This window comes from Ambystoma mexicanum, chromosome 11, assembly GCF_040938575.1.
Source record: "Ambystoma mexicanum isolate Mex_15411 chromosome 11, UKY_AmexF1_1, whole genome shotgun sequence".
Lineage (NCBI taxonomy): Eukaryota > Metazoa > Chordata > Amphibia > Caudata > Ambystomatidae > Ambystoma > Ambystoma mexicanum.
In genome coordinates this window covers 737,207,005-737,233,679 of record NC_090934.1, presented here as the reverse complement: position 1 = coordinate 737,233,679, position 26,675 = coordinate 737,207,005, and the positions used below count along the sequence as shown (strand labels likewise).

General features: G+C 43.8%; 1 protein-coding gene across 5 annotated transcripts in view; it reads left to right on the top strand.

Annotated features, from left to right (window-relative positions):
- MICAL2 (microtubule associated monooxygenase, calponin and LIM domain containing 2) overlaps positions 1-26,675 on the top strand; it is a 1,393,870-nt gene that overhangs the window by 657,216 nt on the left and 709,979 nt on the right. For 3 of the 5 annotated variants that reach the window (XM_069623638.1, XM_069623637.1, XM_069623636.1), the window contains one exon: positions 13,374-13,473. In XM_069623638.1, the coding sequence (XP_069479739.1) occupies positions 13,374-13,473 (100 nt within the window). Of the gene's footprint in view, positions 1-13,373; positions 13,474-21,156; positions 24,934-26,675 lie in introns of those variants that run through there. The other 2 variants (XM_069623640.1, XM_069623639.1) reach the window with 2 other exon arrangements.

The window sequence follows — 26,675 nt, the reverse complement described above, 5'->3', positions numbered from 1 at the left end:
CTGAGATGGGCCAAACCTTGACACCTTTAAGTGTTTTTAAGGATTTTCAATTCTTTTGAATACAATGTTCATTGATGAGTATGCCTGCCGTATGTTTAGGACACTACAGCATAGGCCGGACATACCCGGTGCCACTGTGATTGCAATAGTGAGTTATCTGTAAGTGCAAGATTCAAATGGGGATGCCAGCTAATTGTGCACAAGATCGGTCCTTAATATAAGACATTTGCACATTTTGTATAAAGCTAGATGACTCTATGCCTTGCTGATTATTGTGATGTGTGGCCTTTTGGCTAAATCACAGGCTGTTCTGTGTATGTATGTATGTATGTATGTATGTATGTGTGTGGGTGGGTGTGTGTGTCAGTGTGATAATATAAGGAGCAGCACACATTGCCACTGTACGTTTAGTATTTCTGGCCTGTCTGTAGTTTTCCTGTATCCATTGAGGAGGGAAGTCTGTCTCTTTATAGAAATCAGTTATTTAAAAACTCGCTGTATTTTTATCTTTAATCACAGCTTCTCAGCCACGTCCTCCTTTTATAATGCCTTAGCAAGTTTATTTTCCCGGCGGATGTCGGATGCTAATCTCCATTGCAATGATTTTGTCTCCTTGTTATAGAACGTCACATTTACAGAGCTTTTCACTAATTCTTGGGAATACGCCTTTTAAATCTCTGCAGTACTTTAGCTCTATAGAGAATGCTATATTTATTGTAATTTTGGTCCTTTAAATTAATATTGGTCATCTACTCGATATCCATTGAAGTAGTTTCCGGTGAGGAATATCCAATTGAGGACAATAGTTTTACTGTAGACCACAGTATTCACAGACCACTTCGAACATGCAAAATTGCCAAACTTACGCAAGCAGCCATTTCATCTCCTGCTTTTTCAAGACCAATGGTAAAGTAACTAAACACATGGAAGTGCAAACCTGACCAAAGGTATTCACCAGTATTTCCCTCCATTAACCATGCCTGCACTTTATGATGGCGCCCTGCCTCCTTTGACTCCAGCCATGTGGTTTGTTGTGCCACACCATAACTTGGGGACACTGAAACATCTGACCAGCCCGCCTGTCAAGCATGGCCGCATCCTGTGCAGATTGTGTGCTGCAACACAACTGGTCGGTGCCTCATACCCTGATATTTATTTGTACAATAGGACATATTCACCTTCCTTGGGGAAGGGAGGCTTGTTTAGGGCAAGGCCTTTCAACCTCGCAGCCAAGCTCAAACTCCCCTCTATTCTGCCCGGCTACCATGACTACTCAGCTTGTATATCGTTTTTTAACCTCGCTGTCACACTTGCTTCAATTATAGCTGCCTGTCTAGTCCGAGAACCCTTTGTTTTGTACCAGTTATCGCTACCTCATTGTCGGCTCTAACCCCTGCTGCCACCTTTTGCTCTTTCCTCAGCGTTTCATTCTTCCCCTCCTTATTCTCATTTTCGTTTTCACCCTCCCATTTAAAATACCTCAATCTCTGCTCTTCCTTCGCAATGTAAAGTCTCCATATGTTTCCTCACCGCACGACCATTGCCTATTATATTACCTCCTCCATTGCCCACTCTAGTTCTCTCTCCATTCCTGATGTCATTCCTGGTCTTGGCTGTCTCCATCTTCTTACATTTTTCGGATCCTGCATATCTTCCTATAGATAATTGTTTCAGACCCTTGTTGGCCCACATCTCCCACATCTCTCACTGAGGTCTTTTCACCCTCCTATGCCATTGTCCTTTTTCTGGTTCTCCAGTACTCCGATTCACCGCACACGTTTCTTTAAAGTCCAGGGTTTAGTCCTCTCTGACACTATTTACTTTTACACTCGTCGACCAATCCCTCCTCTCCCTCGATCTTTCTCACCACTTTCTAGCACTGAGCCTTCATCGACGATACCACCCCCTGTCTATCACAACACTACTTCTCCCCCATGCCCCATCCAACTTTCCTTCTTTTCCCTTTGATACCATTCCTTCAGGCTGCCGCTCAACCTATGCTCTTGACTGTCCTTCCAAGGTCTTACCTCACCCCTTTGGCTGTGGCTACCTGGGGCTCTTCCCCCCCCCCTTCAACCTGCTGCCCCACACTGATCTCTTCATTGTTCCTCTCCATATCTAGCCCACTGTCATCTTGGGCACGCCCATGTGCCACTGCTCCTTCCTCCTCTACACCGCTTGGCTACCCTTATTGCAGCTTTGCTCCACAATGTCCTATTACTGCCCCACATGTCTCTTACCGCTTGGCCTCCCCATCAATCCTCTCCTAAGCACCCTCTCTAACCCGTGTCCCACTCCTCAGGGCTGCAGCTGTTCCTCAGATTTTCTGTGCAATGGCTGAAGTGCCAAGTATTTCCCCACATGACCTTCCATTTGCCACCTTCACCCACATTCTCTTCTTCACTGTTCTGTTACTAGTTCTTCCTCCCTGACCCTTGTTGACTCGCACCTTACATGGTGCCCATCCCCTCCATAAAACTGACTTCTTGTCTTCCACTCAACCAGTGTGTGCAATTCCTCACTGCCTCTCTGCTGTCCTTTTGCTGCCCAACTCCCACCTCTCACTGTCTGGTCATCTTTTGGTTCCCTGCAGTAGCTCCTACTCTTCCAATCCCCCCCCACCACTGTTTCTCTAACTCTCCCCTCCATCTTTGATCGTACTACAACCAGGTTACCCATCAACACCAGCCTTCCCCTCTTATGTTTAACTCGTCAATATTGCACTACTTTCACCGCTCCCCTTTCCTTCTGCTCTTGGTTTTCCTGGATTGCACCTCCCAATTATTGCCTCTTGTCATCCACTGCTTGCCCCTATGCACTCCCAGTACTCGTTTTCCATTGCTCTCACTTCTCAGACCCATTTTGCTCTTCAATATCTTCTCTTGTCGGCTACACATCCAGGCCTCCCTCCCATCTCCTTCCTTCCACATGACTCCAATGGTCACCTCATCATAGTTTTTTATTTCATGTTCTCCTTCCTCTCTCAACTTTCTGGATATTTGCTGTTTCCTGCATTTTTAGCTCTGCCCAGGACATCACAATGTTTTCCCTTTATACTTTTTATGTGCAATCATCCCACCTGCAGTTCTACCAATCTTTTTGTCGTCATTGTGCCGGGTATCCTGTTCAATATTTCTGCATTCCACCCTCTCTGCCTATCTCTAGGACTCTTCTTTGTTCCTTTTCCTAGTACTCTCTCATTTACCACATCCCTTATTCGCAACTGGCTTCCTTATCTGACCGTCTTTGCCCATCAGTGCTACCTCTTGGTCCATAAGCCAGTGCTGGACAATCTGCGGGCCTACTGATGTTTTGTCCTTAACTCCCATCATTCCTAACCGGTATAGTCAATGGGGAGGGCTCATGGGAGCTGTTGGAGAGGGCTTCAGGTTACCCACCATTGTCGTATGCGAATCATCATCCTAACCTTCCTTTATAACATTGTTTGCCAATACTGTATTCCTTCATTTCTACTCCCACTTATTGCAGTTCTCCTCACCAAAGGGCAAAAGATTTCTTGCCATCCCATTCTCTTGTTACCCTCTTATCCCCAATTCCGTTATTTAGTTCTCTTTCAAGCTCCTCTAATACCTCTGCACTGTTTAGCTCCTCCACATTACCAACACACTGGCTTCAGTCATCTCACTCCTAAACAGGAATTGTTCCTCTGTCCTTCCTGCAAACTGCCCAACCAAAAGTTCTCAAGTGAAATTCAGAACTTTCAAACCTCTTTTCATGGACACCTTTAGAGATCCCACAGCATGCAGTCCACCCTGTGAGATAGATACTTCAACCTTGCCCATCAAAATCAGAAGAACTTTGGTTCTTCTCTCATGAGTCCTCTGCAAACAAACATATATTGCCTAACAAAACCAATTCTTATTTCGACACTGAACTGCTAAAAAGACAAAATGCATCCTAGAGTCCTGCTGGTGGAAAACCAGGGCCATGGGAGCCAGAAAATAACTACTTGTGTCATTTGAAAGGCTACTAGGCATCAATTCTAAGGGAACAGTCTTCCTGCAAGATCGCATAGCTCATGCTAACAGCCCTGCTGCTGAACCCTTCTGAATCTACCAGGTCCTCCAGTCCCCTCAGCGATGTAAATCTACCTTGCTTCCTGCCCATGTCTTAGCCGACACCCTGGCAGACATTTCTTTGCAAGGAAATTGGATCCAGTCAATAGACTTTCTTGGGCTTGTCCTGATCCCAAGCTCACCCAAGCCCAGGTGTGAATAGAGGCCTAATTGTATTCCTTCTTCCAGTGCCCCAGGCTGTTCCTATTCTTTTGGTCAAAAAAACAAAAGCCTCCTCAAGGCAGGTCTCCCTTTACCCTTCGTTGCTCATATAAGACGTTCCATCCTGGTCACCCACCCTAACAAACTTGTTTGACATTTCCTCCTCAGCGGAAGTCCTTCTCGACTTCAAGAAGACTCGCATATTTCCTCCTCAAAGCAGACAATGGGGACCCCCAACATTCTGGCTAAGTACCATCCATTAACAAACACAAACTTTATCGACAAGATCCTCAAAATAGGTGGCCGTGAAAAATCCAACGGGTTCAACAACTCCAATAACAAACTGTATAAACATCAGTGTGGTTTACACCAAGCCCTGGCACATAGTCTGCTCTTCTTTACATGATGGATGAGATCCTGAAGGCCCATGGCATTCTCATTCTCATAAACCTGTCAGCAGCCTTTGACAAGATGAACCATTCTACACCCTGCTTACCTAATTAGACGTTTGGAATTGTATTGATGCTATCCAGTTGATCCTCTTTCCTGGGAGACCAGAAGCTCCAGGTTCACTCTGGCCCTTCGGTTTCTATACCTAGCATTCTTGAATGCAGTGTCCCCCAAGGATATCTTCTCTTCCTCAAGCTTTTCAAAGTCTACATGAAACCTTTGTCTGACAAGTCTCCTTTTTCAGTGCATCTGTTCTTGTTTACAGAAAATCAACGATGGGACGATCGACAACAGCCCCTGTTGGACTGTAATGAAAACTGAGATCATTTATTTGGGTTCTTCCATCTCTTCCTTATTCTCTTTCTCTTGGGCTTCTCCTCTTCTTCTCCTGAGCAAAAAGAGTGGTATTTGATGGGCTCCTCATTTTATTTTTTACCCGATCCAGGAATCGAGCAAGACATCCCATTTCAAAATAAATGTTCTTAATCACATTCTCCCTCAAGTAACTTCAGCAATGGTAATCTCACATTTGGAGTAGAGCAACATACCGGACTTGGTTCTGCTTAAATGACAAACACCTCAACTGTAGTCAAATCAAAAGAAAGTGACTAGATGTGACATGGGCCTAAAATCCCTTGGCCACATCACCCCTGCACTGACTGCATTGTACAGGTTTCCTGGGGCAGCTTGCATGGAGTTCAAGACACACTGCATCTTGCAGAGAATACATTGAACGTTGACCTTGGAAACCTCATCCAGAAGGCCATAAAATACTGTCCACACACATGCTGGAAGACACTCATAATGCCACCCTTCTGGAAAAAAGAAACCCTGTGGGTAAGCGCTTAAGTCTTCTGGACATCTGCCTGGAATGCATTCCCATTGGCCCTCAGATCTGAAAAACCCTCTTCAAGATTGAAAGACATGACTCGTCTCTTCAAAGACATCTTTTGCAGTCTGCTTCTGATTTGATTCCCATCATAGGATGATCCCTCTGTACCTCCACTGCACAAATGCTGCGGAATTTGCCCTTAATTTGCTCTTTCTCCTGTACCATATTGCACGTTTTTGTTTTTAATCAATATCCTGCCCTTTTGTTTTCTCTTGTTTCCAGTACTTTGTACTTAACTATAAATAATGCAACTCTTCTCTCCTGTTCCCCTCCTTTGCACTTGAATATCTTCCGAAGTTTGTGAAAGAACAGGTGTGTACCCTTTACCTGTTGCTTACGGGCTCCACAAAAGTGACTGCTCTCAACTGGGCCTAACAAATCCCCCATAAAAACAAAGAAATATTTTAGTGACAAAAAGTTTGTTGAAGGGATGTTATGGCTATGGCGGAAAATCCCCAAGCCATAGAAATTTGCCAGTTATGATAAGCTACCGAACTATAAATCACACTGCCATCATACTCGGCACATTGTGACACAAGACATTGTAGATGGCATCAGAAGAGGCATCATCAATGACATCACTGATGTAATTTTGACGTGAAATCTAAAAACACATCAAACTTTAAACCATTTTCACTGTTTTTGTTTATAGATTTCTTTTTGTAACGAGATACAATATTGCATCTGCAGTACCCCCTCCCAGCATGGCCTGGCACTTTGCCCAGGGCATGGCCTTAGTCCCTGTCTCAGACCCCCACCAAGCCACTTGCAGTAGCCACTGCTTGTGGCTTGTAGCTAGGTTCAGTGGCCACCTTTGCCCCCATAGCAGGATTGTGGGCCACTGGCCATGTTGCCTGGGGCCTGGTATTCGATCTTGCCACATGTCCTGCCAAGCCAGCCTCTGGGGCACCACACCTGCTGTGTGTCTAAAACATGCCCTAGAGGTCTGCTATATGCCTTTTTCTTCTTCCAGCACACTTTGCTGTCCAAGGATCTGCAGATCCTGGCAGGATCCACAGTTACAGCAACCAAAACTCACTCTCTTTGGCATCAAAGATCATAACTCCACCCTCCTGGGCATATCCTCACCCACATTGCGGTGGAAACATTCTCTAGAGGGCTCCTATGACTTTTATTTTTTTAATTTTTGCAGCACGTTTCGCTGCGCAAGATCCGCGTATCGACTATTTCAAAAACACGGTCACTAAAAGATATACACTCCCTTCAACGATTAGTTAGACAAGTCTTAAGTAAAGCAACATTTATTTTCAGACAGCAGTGAGCGCTTAACAAAGATGGCACTCTGATCAATCGGTTTAAAAGGGAGAGAAAGGCAGAGCAAAGATAGAAACAGATCCCAACACTTTCAGAAGAACACCATAGGAGAAGGCAGGTTAAAACCGTAAAGTCAAAGTTAACAAGGCTGGACCCATTTTAAGAGGCTCAGGTCGAAATGTGTCCAAGGTCACACGGTTCAAAGTGCCCAAAAGTCTTGCAATAAGTTCAGAAAGAGTTGGACCAAAAAGAAAGGGACCAGTTAGAGGGTCAAGGCGGCCAGCCCAGTCCAGAAGGTTAAGGGATTATTGTTACCTTGCGGAAATCTTTAGAAAGGGATGCCTGGCGGACACGGTACCTTAAAATGGTGAGACCGCTCCAGCAGGGGCAGTTGTTCCTGGCAGCGGGTGCAAGTCGGTGCTTGGTCCGGAGGAAGAGAGGATCTCGTCGGGGAGGAAAGCAGCCGGGAGATCTCCTATGTCGTTGGGAAGTGATGAGTCGGTTCAGCAGGGCTGCACCGGTGGTGTCGTAGCAGGCCGGCTCAGCTTCTCCCTCGTCTGATTTTCAGGTCCTGTGGCGACTTCTGAAGTTCCAGTCCCAAAAGCCCTGCTTTTATGCAGGACACCCCCATTCACTCAGCCTAGCTGTCAATCAAACATGCTACGGCTCACCACTTGGGCCAATCACACAAGAGTGTGACTCGAGTTACCAAGGTAACTCAGTCCAGGGTGCCTAAACCCCCTCTCACGCCCCCTGTGGTACCGAGACAGAGTGGAACCACTTTTGGAGGCTTCTGTGGAGAAGCCCGCCAAAAAGTGGAACAAAGGACTCGACCTTTGGTTTGGAGTTAGAGGCGAACACAAACGCATTTTAAAACCGAGTTCTGGCAGAAAATACCAACCGGTGAATTAATATTAAATAAATAAACTGGCGGTATGTTAGAGGCTATGTTAAAAAGTATTAGCCTCGAACAATGGGAAAATCCCATAGAGATATATTCGCGGTTGAAAATAAAAAGTAGTATCCACTGCCACCAGCCAAAACTCGACGAGGGGGGACGGGACTGTGCCCCCCTCGAATAACAGACCCAGGGGCAATCGAATTGCCCCTACCAGTACATCCACAATATGATGGTTTGTACTGGTTCTGTTAGTAATTTGGGACTAGTAAAGCCAATGGTGACTTTACATGCCCTGGGAGACAGTAGTCAGTCCCCGGGTATGGAGCCTATGGTGGGGGGTCACTATGACACCCCGGTGTTACTGCACGGAGGGTGCGGTGTAACGCACATAGAAAAAACATATGAGACCCCATGGAGTAAAAGACCCCATAGCCCATGAAACACATTAACATTCAAAGGAACACCACAAATCATTTCCAAGAGTGGGCGAAAAAGAGTCTCACTCTTGGCAGGAGAAAAAAACAAACTCCAGAAATCCAGCAAAGCTGCTGGGGGGACTCACTAGGTTAGGAAATTCAGCCTAAACAGAGAATTCTCCCTAACAGCTGGCATGGCATTATGGGCAAATCCAGTTTTAACTTGGGGATACTGGCCTACCCGCATGAACATATATTCTTACAGTGGCATGTTGTGTTTTACTTGCATTATGAGTAAAAGCCAACATGACTGTTTTACATGGCCATGCTGACCTGTATTGGCCCAATCAGTATGTGCATGTTTTATTACAGTGGCATGGTATTTTTTTCGGGTGTTGTTGGCAAATCCAAGGAGTGTCCTTACATGGGGACACTGGTCGAAAGGGCATAGCCATAGCATAGGCATTCTTTCTTGAATTGGCATAGAACGGTTTCCGCCTTTGAGAGGAAAGGTAAAGTGAGTGTTCTTATTTAGGGATGCTTTCATGGGCACAGACAGTGTGGACAGGATTTCTTGGCATGGCATTATTTCGTGGCTTTTAGAGGAAAGCAAACTTGAGCGTCCTTGCATGGGGATACTGGCACTTGGGGGCGTAGTTGGCATGAACATGTACTCTTACAGTAGAAGAATACTGACGTAAATTGTGTGCAAAGGCATCAACACAATGAGCTGGATATTGCTCCGGTGTGCTGTTGGTTATCTGGTATCTTCTGTTTTTTCCCTTGTGCTACCCTATACAACTACTGGCAAACTGCATGGCTTTTTACCTATTTCTGCACAAAAGGTGTGCTGTAAATTGCACCATTTTAACCAATTTTTATTTTTGTCTGGTGGGGCTCAGAGGGGAGCCCTACATGTTTGGGGCTCTCTTGCTATGCTCGCTCGCATACACACATTTGTGGAAAAAACATCAGTAGTCACTGAATGCTGGTACTCCCACAGGAGTCAGTCCCTCCCTCTGGCACCAAAACCCAGGAGGTGGACTGGCCTATAGGGAACTTTGGAGATTTCCTAGTAGGCCTCTGCACTCTGGGCCTCTTATGTGCTAACCTATTTTATTTTCAATGTTCCTTATATGAAAAGGGTTGGGCTTGCTGAAAATGTTTCATATGGGGCCACTTTGAAAATGATTTCCAGGGCGTCTTTTTGGTTCCCAGTCCACTCCTGCCCACCCCCGACACTACAGGGCTGAAGCCGCACATGCAGGATACAAAGAAGAACAATCTGAGGGGGCTCGATAGGGGCTGAGGAAGTTTGTTTGTTTTTAATTTGTAGGGCGCACCTAACCCTTACATAACTGGGTGCAACAGAATACAAAGGATACTTATAGCTTAGTTACATAGTAGATTACTGGTAGGGTAGGGTGCATGCATACATTGTGTAAGCCGGTAGTCAAGTGAGGTTCATATAAACATAATTACAAAGTCATAGTAAATAGAAGGAGCTAGGTGCAGAGGTACAAGCGGACGCAAATTACAGGCTAGTGCAGGTCTGTTACTCATAGTGGTCGTTGGATCATAGCCAGTTAAGGGTGTTGTGTCTGAAGCTATAGTAGGACTGATCTATTCTGAGGTCAAGTGGGAGTGCCTTCCCGCGCTGGGCAGCTTTTACTGGAAAGCTGTTTCCACCTGTTATTATTAACCTGAATCTATGCATTTGAAGGCAGTGGGAGTTGGCCGCCCTAGAGGGGCGGGTTGATGTTCTTCTGACTATTCTTTCCATGAGATAGGGTGGGGCTGCATTATTCAGACATTTGAAGGTTAACAAGACTGTTTTAAGGAGGATTCCATCAATGATTTCAAGCCAGTGATGATCTCGTCTCATATTAGATACATGCTCTCTGGTCTGTAGGTTCAGGGCCGTTCTAAGGGCATTGTTTTGCAGGGCCTGAATTTTGTTAATGATGTATTTATTGGCTCCCAGATACAGGGCATTGCAGTAATCCAGTTTGGATAATATTAGGGCATTAGATAGGATAATACAACTGGCTTGTGTTAGGAATGGCCTGCATGATCTAATAAGTTTACAGGTACAGGCGGTAGATGAAGCCGGAGAGTTTACATGTTTTCTCATGTTCAGGTAGAGTCAAGATAGAAGTCTAGCGTCTTCACTTCTTTGGCTACTGTAATCGATGTTAAAGGCAGAGTAGTTTTGTCAGGTTTTTTTACATTGGTGGTAGAGCCAAGAATCAGGATCTCCGTTTCATCGTCATTCAGGCAGAGGCCAGGAGTTGCCATCCATGCCTGAATGAGGATGTATATTTCATTTACCAAGGCCGTATCAGAGACGAAATTGCCCCAAAGGGGAATGAGGATCTGGGTAGTTCATGTAGGTGACACCCAGTCTGTCCAATTTGTCAAATATGTCAGAATTGGGTCTGCCGAGGTGAAGAAGACTCGCATAGTTCTGTTGTCCAGGAATGACTGGACCCAGGCTATAGCTTTGCTTGAGAAGTGGGAAGCCGATGCAAAGTGTTTGCATAAAACTGCTTGGTCCACCAAGTCAAAGGCTGCCGACAAATCAAGGAGGAGCAGCATGGCAGTGTTTCCTTTGTCGTTAAGCTCATCAATTTGTGCCTTGAGGTCAATTAAGGCTGTCTCCGTACCATGTTGTGGTCTGAATCCGGATTGACGGGAGCCCAAGAGCTGGTTAGTCTCAAGATAATTCTGTATTTGAAGATGGGCTACTCCATTATCTTGAGGAGGAAGGGGACCGTAATAATGGGCCTATAGTTGGTAGGGATGGAGGGGTCTAGCGTTTGTTTATTAAGAAGTAAAACCCAGGACTCTTAAGTTGCTAGGGACAGTATTAGATGAAAAGGAGGCATTAATTAGTTTAGAGATAAATGGGGCTACATTTCTTGCAGCATCCTTAATTACTTGGGCAGGGCAACTGTCGCCTTTGCAGTTAGAATGCTTCAGGGATGCGATCATTTTTTTAGTTTCCTGAATGGATACTTTGGTGAATTTAAACGGTGCTGGACCAGGCGTGCCATTAGTAGGGCTAGTAGTTGACAATTTTAATTTGTAGTGTTTTGTTAGCTAAGGCATTCTGGATGCTGGTGCACCATTGTTTGTCTTTAGGTGTGTTGTCAGGTGGCGGTATAGGTGATTCGAATTCCCAAAGGATATCACGAACAGTTCCATAGTATTGGAACTGGCATTTGAAATTCTTTTTTTGTGCGGATAATTTTATTTTTTTAGTTATTTGCCAGGAGTTTTAGTTGCAGTTTGTTTTCGCCTCTAGGGGAGCGTCGCCATAGAGTTTCTAATTTTCTCTTTTGCATTCTTAGTTCTTTAAGATGAGGGGTAAACCAAGCATTAAGGTGTGCCTGCTGTTTACTCTTGCGTAGAGGCGCAATGGTGTCGAGGGCCTTGGCCATAGTGGTGTTGTAGAGATCCACTAGGACATTGGGATCTGAGTTGCTTGATAGAGCATTAATAGCCGGAATGAGTCAGGTGTAATATTTTTTTGATCTAGTGGGGAGAGGAGTGCTATAATTTTATCTTTGGCTATTTGTTTGTCTAAGGTTAGGGAGAAGTTGATTAAGCGGTGGTCAGTCCAGAGCTGGGGAGGTAATTTTAGTAATGGCGGTGGGACAGATCAAGGTGGCTACCCAGTCTAAGGTCCTTCCTTTATCATGAGTTGGGGAGAGGACATTTTGGGTTGGGCCATGTTCAGCGAGCATTGTTGCTATTGCTTGAGCTTGCTTGTCCTAGGTTAAAGTCGGACAGAATAAGTATTTGAGAGGAATCTTTGGTATTATTTGCAAGGAGGCTAGATAAGTCCTCTTTCGAATGTGCCTGTGGGTCCTGGTGGCCTATATGTTAGGTAGATAGTTGAGGTGTGGCAGTGGGATATGGCCAATTTGGCAGTGGGTAGTTCACATGATTTTAGTGGGGGTACAGTTGAAAGTCTTAGGGCGAGGTTAGCTTTAGCTATGGCTAAGCCACATCCTCTGACATTGGGTCTGTCCATTCTGATTAATTGATAATCATGTATAGCTAATGTGATGGTTGGGCCCGCTGCCTCGTGCAGCCAGGTTTCCGTGTCAGCTAGGAAGTCTAGGTCATCAGAAGTTAGGATGTTGGCTATTTCTGTTAGAGGGTCAAGGCGGCCAGCCCAGTCCAGAAGGTTAAGGGATTATTGTTACCTTGTAGCAATCTTTAGAAAGGGAGGCCTGGCAGACACGGTACCTTTTAAAATGGTGAGCCACTACAGATCTGGCATTACAGATACTGTGGTTGTATTAGCTAGGCTCTGTGGTACCATAGAAGCTAGTGTATGTTAAGTTTAGTTTACAGCTAGAGCGGGAGTTTAGGTGCTTGGAACTGTTCGTTCTAGGCTCAAAAACGTAGGACAGTCTAGCTCGAAGCCTGGAGTTTGTCAGGTATGGGACAGGGTACATGCTTAGATTGGGACATAGTTAAGTACATTGTTGGTAGGGTGAACAGCAGCAGAAAGGGCACCAAGGTCTCTTTAACGGGCATCGTATTTGAGTTGGAGTGGCGTAGGGTAGTTCAGGCGTGGCAGTAAAGTACAGTCTTGGGGGCTAGTCACTCAGTGATCAACAGGGTATGCTAATCTGACCTGGGTAGGGCAGTAGTAAATCGAAGTAGGCTAGTTCGACATAGATGACGCAAGTAGAATTAAGTAGGCTAGTCTGACAAATGTATGATAGTTGAGAATCTAAGTAGCCAGGTCTATCATAAGCAGGGCAACTACAGTTTTAAATAGACTAGTCTGACATAAGTAGGGCAGTTGTACATCAAAAATAGTCAGGTCTAACATAAACTGGGCAAATGCGATTTTGAATAGGCTAGTCTGATATAGGTATAGCTGTTCTAGATCAGAAATGGGTGAATGCAGAGCTAGTTCTAGTATAGAACAGTTAGCATATGTACGTGTACATTTGTATTGTGCTAGTTTGAAGTAGGCTAGTCCAACACAGGTGGACTTTGGTTAAAACAGTTAGGTGTAGGCTATGCAGCAGTGTAATTTCTAGGCCTTGAAGTGTGTGTTGAACACGGTTAGGGCATAGGTGAATCTAGCGCAGTCTAGAATGTTCACTGTTAAAATTCTGTATCTAGGTCGCATGACATCCTTCCATTTATATTGTTCATTTTTTTATTATTTACAGGAAGAAGCTCCAATGTGGAAAAAGGAAGAGCCTGCAATGGCGGAGACCGTCAGGGCCGGTGCTTTTACTACTGTTAGCGGTGCGGAGGACAGCTCGCCAGGTATCATGACTTCCTTCTTTAGGGACGCTGTAAGCTGGCCTCTAAAGGTGACGAGGGATCTGCTTGACATGCCAAGACGCCTGTCTAACTGGATGCATGACTCTCTGCACGCTGTGAACCGCCATTTCAGGGACAATGCATACAACTATGGCTACCTGTTTGAGCTCTTGGGCATTGGTGTGCCTTTCCTGTGCGTGCTCCGGGAGGTTCTTGTTGACCTGCTCAGAGAAACTGGGCCTGCATCTGAAAACATGCTCGAGTGGGTGCAGAATTCTTTGGGGGTCAAACTGCTCTGAAGTGGCACATTGGCACGTGCCGTTCAGATTTCCCCAATCAACTGCTGAACATTTCCTGTATAGAATAGGCTCTTGGAAGGGGCCATGCATTTCTGTGGCATTGCTGCAGCATGCGGTACCATGAAGGCCAGCGTCCATTTGCAATTTCATTCCTTTTGAGGCCAAATGAAGGATAATATGTAGCTATGCACTTTTTTTTTTTTTTTACATTTCAACAAGCCATTTTCAAAGATTTGGTGTTTGAAAAGACCCAATTTTAGGGTTTTAGAAAAATGTAATTGTAGAAATGTGCCCGTGGCACGTGATGTTAATTGGTCGAAGCCTGAACACGCACGTGCCTTTGCCATTTTGCTGTGGGGGGCTACAAGGTTCAATGTTTCCTTCGGCACAGTTCATTAAATATTGTGGTAGCTCTTATGTATATTTTCATGTTAAGTAACAGGTTCCCAATTGGAGCCATTTTTACGAAAGGTAAACATTTATTTTTTTTAAAAACAAGAATGAAAGTTGAGGATTCAATCTTCAAAAACAGTTGTTATGAAATAACGTGTATATTTCGCCATGATGCCCAGAAAAGCTGCATCATTACAGCAGCGCTCCCTGTCTAATATTTGTATGTAGATTATTGAGGTCTGAAACGTAAACCTGCTGTACTATTGCCTGGGGGGGGGATTATTTCACAGGCACCATTGTAGATAAGGGTTCAATCTATTATTACTTTAGAAATGTCCTGCAAACTGTTGAAATAGGAGTTAAACAGGGCTGTAGTTGCCATTGTTATTAGACTAGTCAGTAATAACTTTTCAATCGCACCTCTCGCGTAAACATTTCTTTGGCCGTAGTAGTGGCGGGCAGGCAGGCAGGCAGGTTGCAATGAAAGAGTAAGAGACATGACAGGCCAGAATCGAGAAGCTCAACGCATTCAAATAAAGCAACTAAAGCACGTCTCACAACAGGGGGAATATCACTGCCAAATCTACAGTGACTCCACTTTCTTTTTGCTCCCCTCTGTGGAGGAACGTAAGCATCATTGATGCACGTTTTTATTTATTAATTTTGAAGAGGACTCTATTTGCGATCTTTTATGATTTCTTCCTAAAAGAGCCCCACTGTCCACTGCGACGTGGGCCTGTGAAGCTCCGTAACTCTGTGGGGGTTCTATTTCATGCTCGTTTATTGCATCCTATAGAGCCTGTAGCACATTAGCGACTGGCGGAAATAAGGGGTAAGGCTTGAGCATCACCCATCTCTCAATATTCCCCTTCTAATACTATGTATTCTAATACCGTACGCATGTCACAGCCTGCATGCAGACTACTGGGTGGCAGCATGCAGGCCATCGAAAGAATGTTACAAATGTGTGTTTCTGGGCATCTGCTGAGAATGGGCTGTCACTCTCGTTCTGGCAAAATATGTTCCTCCTTTCTGCATTTAAGTCATTCCTAATGCAGTTATTTATTTTTGATGTGCTAAGATGCAGAAGAAAGGTTTTGCAGTGATCAGGCATGCAAGCCATCCCTGGTGCCGTGGAACATAAAACGGTTCCAAAGTAGTAAGGCACAGAAGCCATTAGTGGGGAGGTACAGCCCAGTGACAAGTCATGAGCCACATTCCTCATGCTCCAAGGCATGGGGCCACAATCCTCCTGCAGTAAGGTGTAGGCCTGATTCCTCATAGTCAGGCATGGGCCACAATCCTCATACAGTAAGGTGTAGGCCTGATTCCTCATAGTCGGGCATGAGCCACATTCCTCATGCTCCAAGGCATGGGCCACAATCCTCCTGCAGTAAGGTGTAGGCCTGATTCCTCATAGTCAGGCATGGGCCACAATCCTCATGCAGTAAGGTGTAGGCCTGATTCCTCAGTCGGGCATGGACCACATTCCTCATGCACCAAGGCATGGGCCACAATCCTCATGCAGTAAGGTGTAGGCCTGATTCCTCAGTCGGGCATGGACCACATTCCTCATGCACCAAGGCATGGGCCACAATCCTCATGCAGTAAGGTGTAGGCCTGATTCCTCATAGTCGGGCACGGACCACATTCCTCATGCACCAAGGCATGGGCCACAATCCTCATGCAGTAAGGTGTAGGCCTGATTCCCGTAGTCTGGCATGGAACATATTCCTCATGCAGTAAGGTGTAGGCCTGATTCCTCATAAGGAATGGACCAAAATCTTCATATATTAAGGCATGGACCGCATTCCTGATGTAGGTTTCATCACTAATGCCATTCCTGATGCGATAAAGCACGTAAGCCATTCCCTGGTTCATAAGAATGGACGGCATCCTGATTTGGTAAAACATGGCCACATCGAACGGTTTGCACGAGATGGACACTCTTTCTAATGTAAGGCATGGAATCTACTCCTCTTGGGGAAAGTCCCAGGAGATGACATGGGAATGATGTTTTAAGGTAACCATGCCATTCCTGGGGTTACAAGGCATGGACTTAACCTTGGAGATCTTGGGATTCGGTGGTCAGAGCTAGTAGGGAAGCTATTCCTGGTGTCGTAAACCATGGACTGGGCTGATGCACTAAAACTCAGACTGTGTACCTAGTTTTATAAGGCTTTGATGCTATGGCTTACGCAAAGACTTTTAGGAGCTATTGCTGATGTAGCAAGGCACAATTCATCCTTAATGGTGGTGCGCAGAGTAGCGCTGCCTTCTGGTATAGTACATTTCTTACTGTTCACATTTTGCTGTGATCAACTCCTGTGCAGAGGTAGCAGAGAAGATTTGGTGGTCTGTATGTTGGCAATCCCAGGGTCTGCCATTGACTTGAACCGCTAGAAACCTCTTTATTCTTCGTTAGATGGGATGTTGCCAGTTGGCCATCACAGCAACACATACACCGAGTGTAACAATGCTGTTCTACAGGATTCCCGACGTACCCTCATGCTATTTTCTTGGTTGACCTGTGAGAGTCAAGACTCTTAATGCCGCTGCAAGTCTGCCCCTTGTTCCCCTGCCATAGTCCTCCTAGGAACCTTCATTTAAACTAGCTGATCTGAGCTTGCAGTTAAGGCAACTACTAGCATTTCCTTGATGTAATCAATGGCATTCTATAGGGCCGATCCTTTCTACTTTCCTCATTGATGTCGTGAAAAGATGCCACTGAAATTAGTCTGGTTCATCAATTTTTCTTTGATATAACAATTTCCATCTCCACTGTTCTCAGTGGGCATCTATAGCATTTCTAAACAAAATAATTCTTTAGAAATGGCAAAACTGAGGGTATGGAGAGACATCAAGTGGGCATGCGCACAGTATACAAAGCTGCATAGCTTTTAAATGTAATCTGAACAATTGTTTCCACAATCATCCACAAAGATTAAGTTTGTTTAACTCATTTTTTTTATTGAAGTCTTAAGCACAGTGCTTGCTAACATTAACCAAAGATGAAACATTTAGCCAAACGTCAACAAAGACACCTCAATAATTATGCTTCGTTTTGCCCTATAACTCAAAAGTGTTAGCCCCCCAAAAAAGGAAGTCCCAAATCTGACGCAGGGTCCGTGATCCCTGTGAGGTGTCCTCAGTGAAACCCGCCAGTGCACAGGCCTGATGATGGTTCTGGATGAGCAGCTTTCCAGCATCTCATGCCACAAAGGTATCGCACTTGGTTTCATCCATTGTTCACCCGAAAGCTAAGTATTTATACATTTGGGGCCAGAAACACATCTGTTCTGTGTCCCGAGCATATTGTAAAAAGGATGACCACACTCTGCTGAATTTGTGCGGGGTGTCGGATGTGATTTTTTTAAAAATAAGCAAACAATAACGCATGTGATTGCCTGCAAACTGAATTATGCCTATGCAAAGTACACTGAATTAGGTTTGTTTAAAAAAAATAAAAAATAAAAATGAAAGGTCCTCATTGGGCAAACGGACAGTTCTACTACATAACAGGTGGTGGGAATACTGTGAGTGGTAGGGACCTCCCTTATAGAAGTTTGGCAGCGATGGGTGGGGAAATTGCAGTTCTTTGACCAAGTGGTCCTGGTTAGTCTCCAGAGTCATATGGCGCGAAAGTTGCATGGACACACACACTATTGAAATACAGACCCTCAGCCACTGACCACCGGAAAAGTGGTATTTAAACGAAGTTGGGGAGTAAAGAAAAGAGAGACACTTGGGACAGCCTGTGTCGGATTCTTGGCGGGTTTTTGGAGGACACTCTTGAGTCTGCACAAGACCCGTAGCATTGTGAGGGGGCCTTTTGGCGCCATACTCCCTTTTTACAGGGACAGCCTCTCTGCCACCCACGTCTAGGAGAGTGATTTTTCAATGGCTGTTCATGTACTGTTCGATAGCAACAGCAGATAGGAGGAACAACGGGCTTGCAGTGGATCAGACTCTGCCCAAACATTATAAACTGATCAGACCAGGTGAAGTGTAAATGTATCACAACTTCTGTCTGATGACCGTTAAAAAAAAAAAAAAAAAAAAAAAAAAAAATTGAACATTTTAAAAACTACAAAAATGAATCGCAGAGCTTTAATCTAAGCTATGGCTAATTCAGAATGTCTTTGAAGTCTAATTTATAGATTTCATACATTTTGCAATCCAAGTTTATCTTGATCCAGCCATGTTTATTTAACGCAATTCTACATCTATCATCTTGTGAATAGATGTGTGGCAGCTATTGGATTTGAGGCTTGCTCGATAAACTATAATTCTAATGATCAGATGACGCCACTCAATGCAGAAAAGCTGGATCACGCTTTTTGTCCCTTTTCTTATATTTTTGCGATATTTCATAGTTGTGAAATGATTTTTCACATTTGTAAATATGTGCATATTTAAATCACTGAAGGCTTTGATTGTGGCATCAATTGGTTCCTAAATCATAGTTTTGAATAATTTCAAATCTTGATCTGTGCGAAGTCCACTACAATGTTTTTCATTGGATAAGCTTTTATTACATATTGATTTATTTATCAAAATATTCTTTCTGTTAAAGTACAAGACCTAAAACATATACTGTAAAATATTTATGATCATGCATGATGAATAAATAATATAGTGCTGGGAAAATTGAAATGGTGGATTTGAACCACCACTCCCATAAAACAGATCACCTCTGCATTCACTTTGCCGTTTGCAGTGGGCATGGAAGAGAGTGGAAGCGTTGTATTTCCAAAAGGCATGCACTCTCATCCTGGGATTTCAATGCTTTTTGATGGCCTCTTTCCTCTCCATTATCTTGCAGGCTTTATTTGACACTTGCACTTCTAGAGCCGAGCAGTGCAAAATACCTAAAGGTCATTCTCCATGAAGATCTTTATCTGGCAGTGTGTTTTGTCCCAGTGTTTGAGGGTAATCTTCCAATTGCTTCCCATTCTATTTCTTGTACTGCACAGAGGGCATACGTGGCTTAAGTCATGCCAGTGCGCACACAAGATTTATTCGGGTACTATATTTTTAGACCGCGAATGGTACACAATGCAGTCGTGACACCAGTGATCAGCTTAATATTGTGGAACCCAGCATCCTCATTGCCATCCCCCACACTCTGGTTTAGGGTTTTTGTGCATGTGATGGCAGACACTGAACCAATGGTGTGCTAGCTCTACGCTGTTGGATGGCTGCAGAACTATTTTAAATCCGGGTGCCATATTTGTGGAATGTCTTCCATGTCCCTTCATGATGAGCATACTCTCATGTAAGCTTCTATGACATCTTTTAAAGTCCTACTTAAGTCCTACTTAATCACATTACATTTCAGAGGTTTTTCTGGTCCCACTTCAGTATTTGCCAAATTTAGTTATCAGACTAAATGATTCTGTTAAAAACAGAAAATCAGTGACTTAAAGGGTTTGTAATTGTAGGATTATAATATGGTTTAAAGATAAGTCTTCTTTCACAATCACATCAACATTTGTGAGAGGACCACTAAAAATGCCAATTGAGGGACATGCCTTCTGGTAGACACCACTTAAAAGTGAATACAAATGATATTGTGATGTTGATATTTTATGTGCATCTTAGCTTGTCTAGTTTGATGCCTAAGGGCTCTGTTCAGTCATGCTGGGCACGGCCATTCTGGCTTTTACTGCAATGGATAATGGCCGTGCAAAGCTTGAAAGAGCAGAGCTCTTCGATGCATCAACATATCTAAAAGAATTGGAAAAGATGTGTATACAGCTTCAGGTGAAAAATATAGGCATTTTGATGACCGTTCTGATGAGTGACAACTGCTATTCAAATAATTGTGCAGTTTTTATGTTAATTTAATTTCTTTCATGACCAATGTATTGCTTGTTTTTGATCGATCAATTTTCAGTATTACCATTTCTGATTAATCTCTGTGACATATTTTCCATCATTCTTGGACTGTCTGCAGCTCATTTTGATCTTTGGGGTGCAGTTGAGTAGTTCTGCAATGCACCCAGTCCTGTTTGAATTTTGTGCATTTGGTGTGAGAAACCTCAATTTCATCGACCAATTAGCCTCCAAATCCAACTATTCAGCCAAGCACAAACGAACTAAATAGGCCATTTATATCTTAAAAGAACTACAACCCAAGGGGATGTTTACAAACCTATTTCACCTTTATGACCAAGAGCTGTGATGGAGAGTCCAAAAATGATCGGGTGTATGAGCATGTACTATTCCCGAAATATGAATTGTTGCCCACTCAGCATTTCAAGGAGAGTTAGATCTAATCTTAATAGTGGCACTTAGTTTGAGCTAGCCAGTTGTGGTGTGCGGGATCTTATGTTCCGAGCCGTAAGCCTTGTCTGCATCTTTGCCATGGACTTGCAACACAATGATGGTGATCATTTGTGCATGGGAGCACTTCAAAAGGTTTGGTATATGGATGTTTCACATGCTTGCACTGCACAATACGGTTGACCTAGGCCATTGTTCCATTCTAGCAAAGAGCCAATTGAAGAGATGTTACTCTGCATGGCAGTAGTCTACTTTTCCACACAGGGTAACTCCTTTTGACACATCACAATCCATGTTTAAATTCTATAATCTTTAAACATGGCTCTCCAATGGTTATTTGCTAGCGTGGCAGGTTTCACAGACTAGTCCCAAAAGGAAAGAACATGGGGAAAGATGAGGTTTCTGTTGGGAGTTTAACCGGGGGATATTTCTGATGGATTTTTTCCCAAAATGTTACTCTGATTGCATTTGTTACATGTTGTAGTTTTAAAGTGATGGTGCTTTTTTGGAAATGAGTACTACGTGTTAACACTTGTGAGCAGTACCTCAGAGGTTTGATGTTGAAGTTGTTTTCATTCATGAACAATGTCTCTCTATTTCAAGGTCTTTCTCATTTCTTAAATCTTGCCAGACTATGACCTCTAACCACACTAAGACTTTTCTTCTGAACATCTTTCCCTGTCTTTTCTTTTTATGTTGCGTTTAGTTCAGTACAACATTCCAGTGCTACACCCACTTATTGGCTGACCTGTTGCAGCTGTAAGTGATTTGCTTTGCTTGCCGATTCAGGATATCGCCTCTAACCTCTAACACTGGTGAATAGCACTGTGCAGTTGTCCTAATTTTTGAAAAATCCCTGTGTCTGGTTAATTAATCTATGCAGCGTTTGCGATTGTTCTTTTTTTGTTGGACACATTCTGCTAATAACACCAAACATGTGGTTTCCCATCTCTTTATTAGTGTCTTTATAAAGCGGCTTAATGTTTGTGCTTCCTGATTGTTGACCACAATCGTAGAATGAGAGTCACAAAGGTTAGGAAATAAAGCAAATGTTCTCTTTGATATGTCAGATTGTGACGCTGCCTTAAGAGTTAGTCAATGTATTGCATGGTAAAAGTGCCTCATGAAACTATAATCTAACAATTGAAAAAGGAGGGTTACGCTTCATTGCGGCTTCTTTAGTATTCCAAAGTGTGCTGTGAAAATTCCACCCATCCAACATGTGGTGGTGTGGTTATACTTATTAGCAGATAGTGAAGGGCCAATTGTGTGCACCAATGCAATGTTCTTTCAGTGACTTCTCTGAGAATACTGCAAATGTTTGGTGTGCCTCATTTGCACATTGTAAAACAGCCACCAGATCGTACCACTTTTTTAAAAAAATGTGTTGTTGAAGAACTAAAATGAGCCATTCAAGTATATTTCAAAGCAAGCCCCCGTGGAATACTGTATCCACACTAGACCCACTTTTGAACAGCGTTACAATATTGTCAATAAATGGACCTTCCTGAATCTTAAAATCTCTGCTGATTTGTCACTCTTAGTATTGGAGGTTAATGGCTAATGGCATGGTAGCCACTGCAAAAGTAGCATGTACTCAAGTAGGCTGAGACATGGCACTCTGCACATGTTTTCATACCACTTGCTTGTAAGATGCAATGCAATATTTGAGCACAGGGGCTAGAGACCGAGTCCTAAATGGCCACCTGTCTGGAACTCCCCATTGTTAAAGAACAATTAGGTTGATTGCTCCATCAATGGATGTCTCCTCTACTCCAATAAGCTTGCTGTCACACTGGGTTTACGGTTTCTTTGTTCCGTAGCTGTTGATCAATTTTCTCCCAAGAGTGAGACCCAGACTGGGTTATATCCAAAACCTTAGAAAGCACAGCTTATCTCTATGTAGAAGTGCATTTGTCCGGTAATTCCCTTCTGGTCATGTTTCATCGCACTTAGGTTGGGGCTTTGTTCTCTGCCTAGGAAATTGCAATATTTGCTAGTCTCCTTTCCCCCAGGACTTGGAGATCATCTCTGTGATGGCTTCTGAGCCCTAGAGCCCCAGCTCCTTTGCACGGGTAGTCACAAGGTGCAGTCCTTTAGAAGGGATCAATGGGCCCATCTGCCAAACTGCTCTCCTTATCCGCTGCAGAATGCTAGCGTATTAGAGCTCACTGATTGGTGAGAATGGTTGTGCAGATGTATGTTCGGGACTTAAATGAATGATGGTTCAAAAACGACTTGAAAACTTTACTGGAATACCCACTCTCACAAACGTACTCCGAGGCAGGTAGCTTGAAGGACACTGCACCAACGGGCGCAAACTCCAAAAATCCAGAAGCAACTGGTAGAACAGCAGGACAACCCGATTCTCCCATGTCTTGATCGTGTCGTATACAGCAGATCCACCTTCCAGGAATGACATTTTCTATGTGCGGTCAAATATTTTCCACACCCAAATTATCCAGCACACTTGTATTCTATTTGTTTAAAAGGGACAAGAATTTAAAGGTTTTGTAACTTGCGATGAGGTACGGTGTTGCAGAGGGAAGAGGTATTCTTTATGAAAAAGAGGTTCCTAAATTAGTGTGGTTAACCATCCAGAGAATGGTTTATTTCATTTTCATATTTTAAATGGGTGGAGAAAGTTGGCGTCTGCTAACATTCTCAGAAAAGATATAAGGAGCTGAAAGAGCGGGACTGGCAATCTTAGTCTCTTCTGAAACTCCACTGCCCAAATCTCAACTCTGCACGGCACCTTCCGGTGATTTCTTCAATACCCCTTTACTCCTTTCACCTTCTAAAACATCTGGTAAATGCATAGCAAACACCTACAGAATGAAATCAGGAGAGAATACTTATTTCTTTTGGCACCCAAAAGTGCATTGACTGCACCCCCTTTTGAGCGAATGGACAAGGAAAGAGGTAATGGGAGCAAATAGACTAGGCCAACCTAAAAGGGCAATTAAAGCGTAATCGTGTTCATATGAAGCATATTTGGGGTCAATGACATACAACGAGATCTCTGCGTTTGCCTCTTCCCACTGGTGCACAACAACTGGTCTCTTTATTATCTTAGCTATTTACTAGACGAAATTGAGTGCCTCAGAGAAATGCACAATTTCAGGCAACGCATAAAGTATGCTTCCTCAAACGTACTGCATCCAAATTCTTAGGACATTGGCCCTTAAATTCCCATGTCATCTATAAGGCTCACCTTCGGCACACAAATGCTTCTTGGGAAAAAAAACTGGTATCCTATCACATGTTTTGTATTCAACTGGTAAAGAGTAACAAAACAGAAGAGTCCCTGTGAGCTTGACGGGCAGACACTTTCCAATCTTGTACATATCGAGGCAATCAGGATTATATACAGAATGCTGCTTTACAAATCTTCTGGATTGAAAAACCCCTCCAATCCCAACGTGCCCGGTATATGGAAGACTGAAGCAAAACCGATGGACCTTTTGGTTACTGAAGGTGGGCCAGCAAAAAGAAACCTAATTTCCCTAATAAATTAACATGAATTTGACCTAAGGTTTGAATTGGGACAAATCTAGGTCTTGTCAACAACTGGCATAGCACCAACAAAACCTTTCTTCTTTTACTTTTCATATGAACGACACGATTAAACAATTTTATTTTTTTGTCCTAAAGGTTTTGTAGCAGAGGGACACTCTACTTCAACAATCGTCCCACATCCCCCAATATAGTTTAAGGATATTTTTCTGCATGGGAGAAAAACGGTCTCTTTTGTGGACAAAAAACCTAAAAAAAAAAAAAAAAAAAGGAAAGCTATGGTAATACTTATAAACATCCCCAATTCTAGGAATAGTCTACAAATGAGACAGTGGTGCTATAACATACACCTGGATCCCTGAGGACTTCATCTAGCGAGTTATGACTAGACCTATCTGCAGAGCTCCCATCGACACCAAAGTGGGTGGCTCTAATCAATATTGTTTTCTCCATAGTGGCACATACTTTTCTAAGGAAGCGATGAAGACAACTGGCGGTTGATTCAATCTTAAAACTCTTCAGCGATTAGAAACTACTTCTCTTAAAATCTGAGCTTGTTGCATTGCTGCCTACTGTGCCCCATGCAGCCAATGAATGCGGCTGCTCTCCCTACAGCTTATCCTCCCTTACTAATCGCTGCATGCCCCATTACCGTCGCCCTCCAAAAGAACCTGTCTGTGCCGTTTCATACCCACTGCCCTGGCTACATGTCTTTCTTTTTTTTCCTTTCTGTTCTAGAATCTGCTTACTTTTAACGAATCTCAAGAAGTCGTGCTCTCTTCTTACGTGTCTCTCTGCCTCCTGATCTTAAGTTGGCCCACTCTGTTTAAGTCAATGCTCTTTTAAATCGACATGTCAAATTGTTATGTTGAGTCTTGTATTTTGTACACAATGAAATTTGTTGACCTTTTATTTATGGACTTTTGATGCTGTAAGCGGAAAATAAATGGATTACTTTATACTTTCAGTGGCTTCTTCTCTTCTGTCTTGGCTCATCTGGCTTGGTTCGGGTTTTTTTCTTCCTTGCCCTCACAGCACCTACGTTTGTAAACCTTTCTGCAATGGAGCCCAGTGAAATATTGGCAGCGCTAGAAATCCTTTCCCGAAAGATGGAGTCCATAAGCTATTATATTCGCATGAGCGAATGGTGAGAAGACATTGGCAAGCAGCAGACCCTGTTGAAGACTGGCATCCATTTCACCTTTTTAAACTCTTCACTTCAGAAGCTGCACAGTGCAGCAGTAATGACCGAATTCACCTTGCAAATGGCCACACGTATGCGTTAACCAATGTGTAAGACAACACACCGGAATCTAAGGATCTCATTAGTGGGAGAGCATCTTCAGATATCTCTGACGTGGGAATATCTTTTTGATGCAGCATTTCCTATATATTTAGTAAAGTGGACCCTCCCATTTTTGCTGACTGCTATCCTTTTGTATCAGGCCAACATAATCATGAAAACGTGTTCTTTCACAGTAGATTTTTAGGCCCAAAGGAAAACATGGGTGCACTAGGGGTTATGGCAGAATAAACGTGCATATGTTGATCTACCATAACATAATTCCCAGTTCTTTTTTTTTTCTCTCCAAGCAAAGCATACCTACTCCAAGCAATCCCTTAAAGGCAGATGGTTTTGTTATGCCAGTCTATGCAAGGTTCCAGGACAAAATCAACCGCAACAGCCCGTAGAATGGCGCTCTATAAAATTGCAAACCAAAAGGTTTGTTGCGTAAGGAAAGCAAAGTCTAGGTCCACATATTCCAGTGTGTGTGTCATCAAGCAAGACGTGCATTTTAGCAATACCTGTGAACTTTCTCAGTGTTCACTGTGGGGGTAGGTGGGTTACTCCTGATGTCCAGTGATAAAGGTAGAGTGCATAGTGATAAGAAACCCTTAGAGCTCACTGAATGGTGCACACTACAAAAAAACACGTAACATAAAAGCAAAGTGGTGAAAAGCAAGGCACCGCCCGGAACAGCGAGGCCAGCTCAGCAAGAAGCAGGAGTTCCACACTGCAGGCCAAGGTTAGATGTGCAGGCCTGGTCCATAATGGGTCCTGCACTGAAGTTGTTTCACTGGATCAGTGCCTGAGTCTTGAGACTATGCGTATAGTTCTCCACCACTTTAATATTCTGTGGTTTGTAAAACAGTAGCAGTAGCGCTCAAGGTTGCTTGAGCAGCAATGGCCTTTCTGCGGACGTCCCTTTCTTGCCACAATGTGCTGGCCACTGAAAGCAGCCCCGGTGCCAGAAATATGGCTGCTAATATACCTCCACCTTCCCGACTGACTCCTCCATGGCTCTGCACCAATCATGTTTCCGCCTGTCATTTCATAAACTCCATTGACCCAAAGGACTGCATAATAGCCTTTATTCAGGGGTGACTGGGGCACTTCACCAAGATGGTGCACGTGGATCAGATGGTCCGGTGGCTTGGCATATGCAGGTGTGCCGCAGTAGACTGTGCCCTTTTCCAAGGACATAGCCGCTGGTGCTTTCTACCTACAAATCCTGCAGGTGGGGTGATCGAGGTTTGGCTTCTGTTGCACCGCCTAGCTCCCCTCAGTTAATGGCTTAGAAGGGATGAATACCTCGGGTGTCCATTCCATTCAACATCAGCTCCACATATTGTGCTGCAACTGTAATTAATGAGTCCTCTTTACTGAAGCCTGAGCTTGGTGTTTACCATTTTCTCCAGTAGTGTTTC